The sequence below is a fragment of the Bidens hawaiensis genome, unplaced genomic scaffold (genome assembly GCF_021521415.1).
Source record: "Bidens hawaiensis isolate Kalapana, Puna unplaced genomic scaffold, B.hawaiensis_p1.1 tig00020022_1, whole genome shotgun sequence".
Lineage (NCBI taxonomy): Eukaryota > Viridiplantae > Streptophyta > Magnoliopsida > Asterales > Asteraceae > Bidens > Bidens hawaiensis.
Genome location: NW_027493041.1, coordinates 21,842 through 23,415, shown reverse-complemented (window position 1 = coordinate 23,415; position 1,574 = coordinate 21,842). Strand labels below are relative to the sequence as shown.

The following is a 1,574-nucleotide window of genomic DNA, read 5'->3' as shown; positions in this document are numbered from 1 at the left end:
TGCATCATTTGTGGTACAATTATCAACGGTAAGAGTAGACACTTTTCTATCAATATTCCAATCACATAGACAATCATATAGCGTATCTGCAAGAACATCAGCTGTATGTGGTGCAGGCACATAAATAAACCTATATAAAATTTATGCATCAATATAAGTGTAAAATACATTTAAAGTTTTAAACTAACTTTATATTAGACTTGTACAATATATATGCTTTACCTCATGATTCGGCTTTGCAAGTTCCAAGAGTCATCTATAAAGTGTGCAGTGACGGCCATAAACCCTTTTCTTTGATGGTTAGCTGTCCACATATCAGTAGTTATTGCCACTCTACTTGTGATCCTCCCTAATAGTTTCTTAGTTTTCACCCTTTCATATTCATAAATTTTTAAAATGTCGCTCTTGATGGTATTTCGACTCGGAACCTTAAACAAAGGTTGAAGACCTTGAACAAACTTTCTAAAACCATGATGGTCCACCGTTGTAAGAGGATACTCGTGCACAATAATCATCTCCGCGAGATCTCTCCTTGAGTTGTCTGGATTAAACGTGTAGTTGGAGAGATATGATGAACTACCATCAACTTTCTTTTGCTCCATAATCAAGATGCTTTGTCGTATATCTTTAACAGTTCGTCTTGGACAACGTTCAAAATGATCTCGTAAATGCGATGTGCCGTTTTTGCTTGAACCTCCTAGCTTTTTCTTACAATAGTTACATTCCGCCTTATCTTCACCGTTCACTTTCATTAATTTAAAATGGTTCCACACGGCAGATCTTTTCCTTTTACCACCGACATTTTGACCATCTTCAAAAGTATCATCAAGGTTAGACTCATCGTGGGTAGTAAAGTTAGTTGGTGGTGGTTCATTAGAATCATGTACCCCTTCACTGCTTCCTTGAGGAGTAGAATAAGTAGGAGTGTTTGAAGCAACGGGAGTAGGAGTACAAGTGTCTGAAGCAAATTTATCACCTTGTGATGCCATATAGTTGTAGATGCAACTGAAATAGAATGGCACATAGAAGACTTTAATCGATGGACATCTTGTTACTGAAAGTGAGTCTCACTTTAATCGATGTTTTACATTTATTCATCTATGTTAGTTCGAGCGTGTTTGGTAACCAGTCAAAAGTCGGTTTGTTTCAAAATGGATTATATTTTCTATGGGTTGGGTTTAGTTTGACCCGAAGCACTTTTTAGTTCAAAATCTTTGAACTCTGTTTTAGATGATCAGTGCAACATGCATGAATTTAAAAATAATATGATTGATATCAGTATAAATTTTTTTGGTTTACCGTTTTATTTATTTAAATGTAGTTGAAGGCAATCGGATTGGTGCAGTTCATAGCAGGGACTTGTGCAGTAAGTCTTTTATTTATTTCTGTCACTTGCAGTGTCTTGCATCTTTTATGTATTACAAGTTAAAATCATTCTTTTGATTCTTGACTTAGAGGTGGCAAGTTTGACTTCCGCTCGTTGTATTAAAAGGAGCGGTGGAGAATCGAATTAGCTCCTTCTAACACGACGACGACACAAAAACAATAATTAACAACCTAACGAAACACGAAAA

General features: G+C 35.9%; 1 protein-coding gene across 1 annotated transcript; it reads right to left on the bottom strand.

Moving 5' to 3' along the window:
* Positions 1-218: 218 nt before the first annotated feature.
* LOC143559704 (zinc finger BED domain-containing protein RICESLEEPER 3-like) lies at positions 219-989 on the bottom strand. The gene is made up of 2 exons (XM_077048199.1): positions 695-989; positions 219-625 (listed from the first exon to the last, which is right to left on the bottom strand). Exons 1-2 carry the CDS (start codon positions 987-989, stop codon positions 219-221), a joined length of 702 nt encoding a protein of 233 aa, XP_076904314.1.
* Positions 990-1,574: the final 585 nt, after the last annotated feature.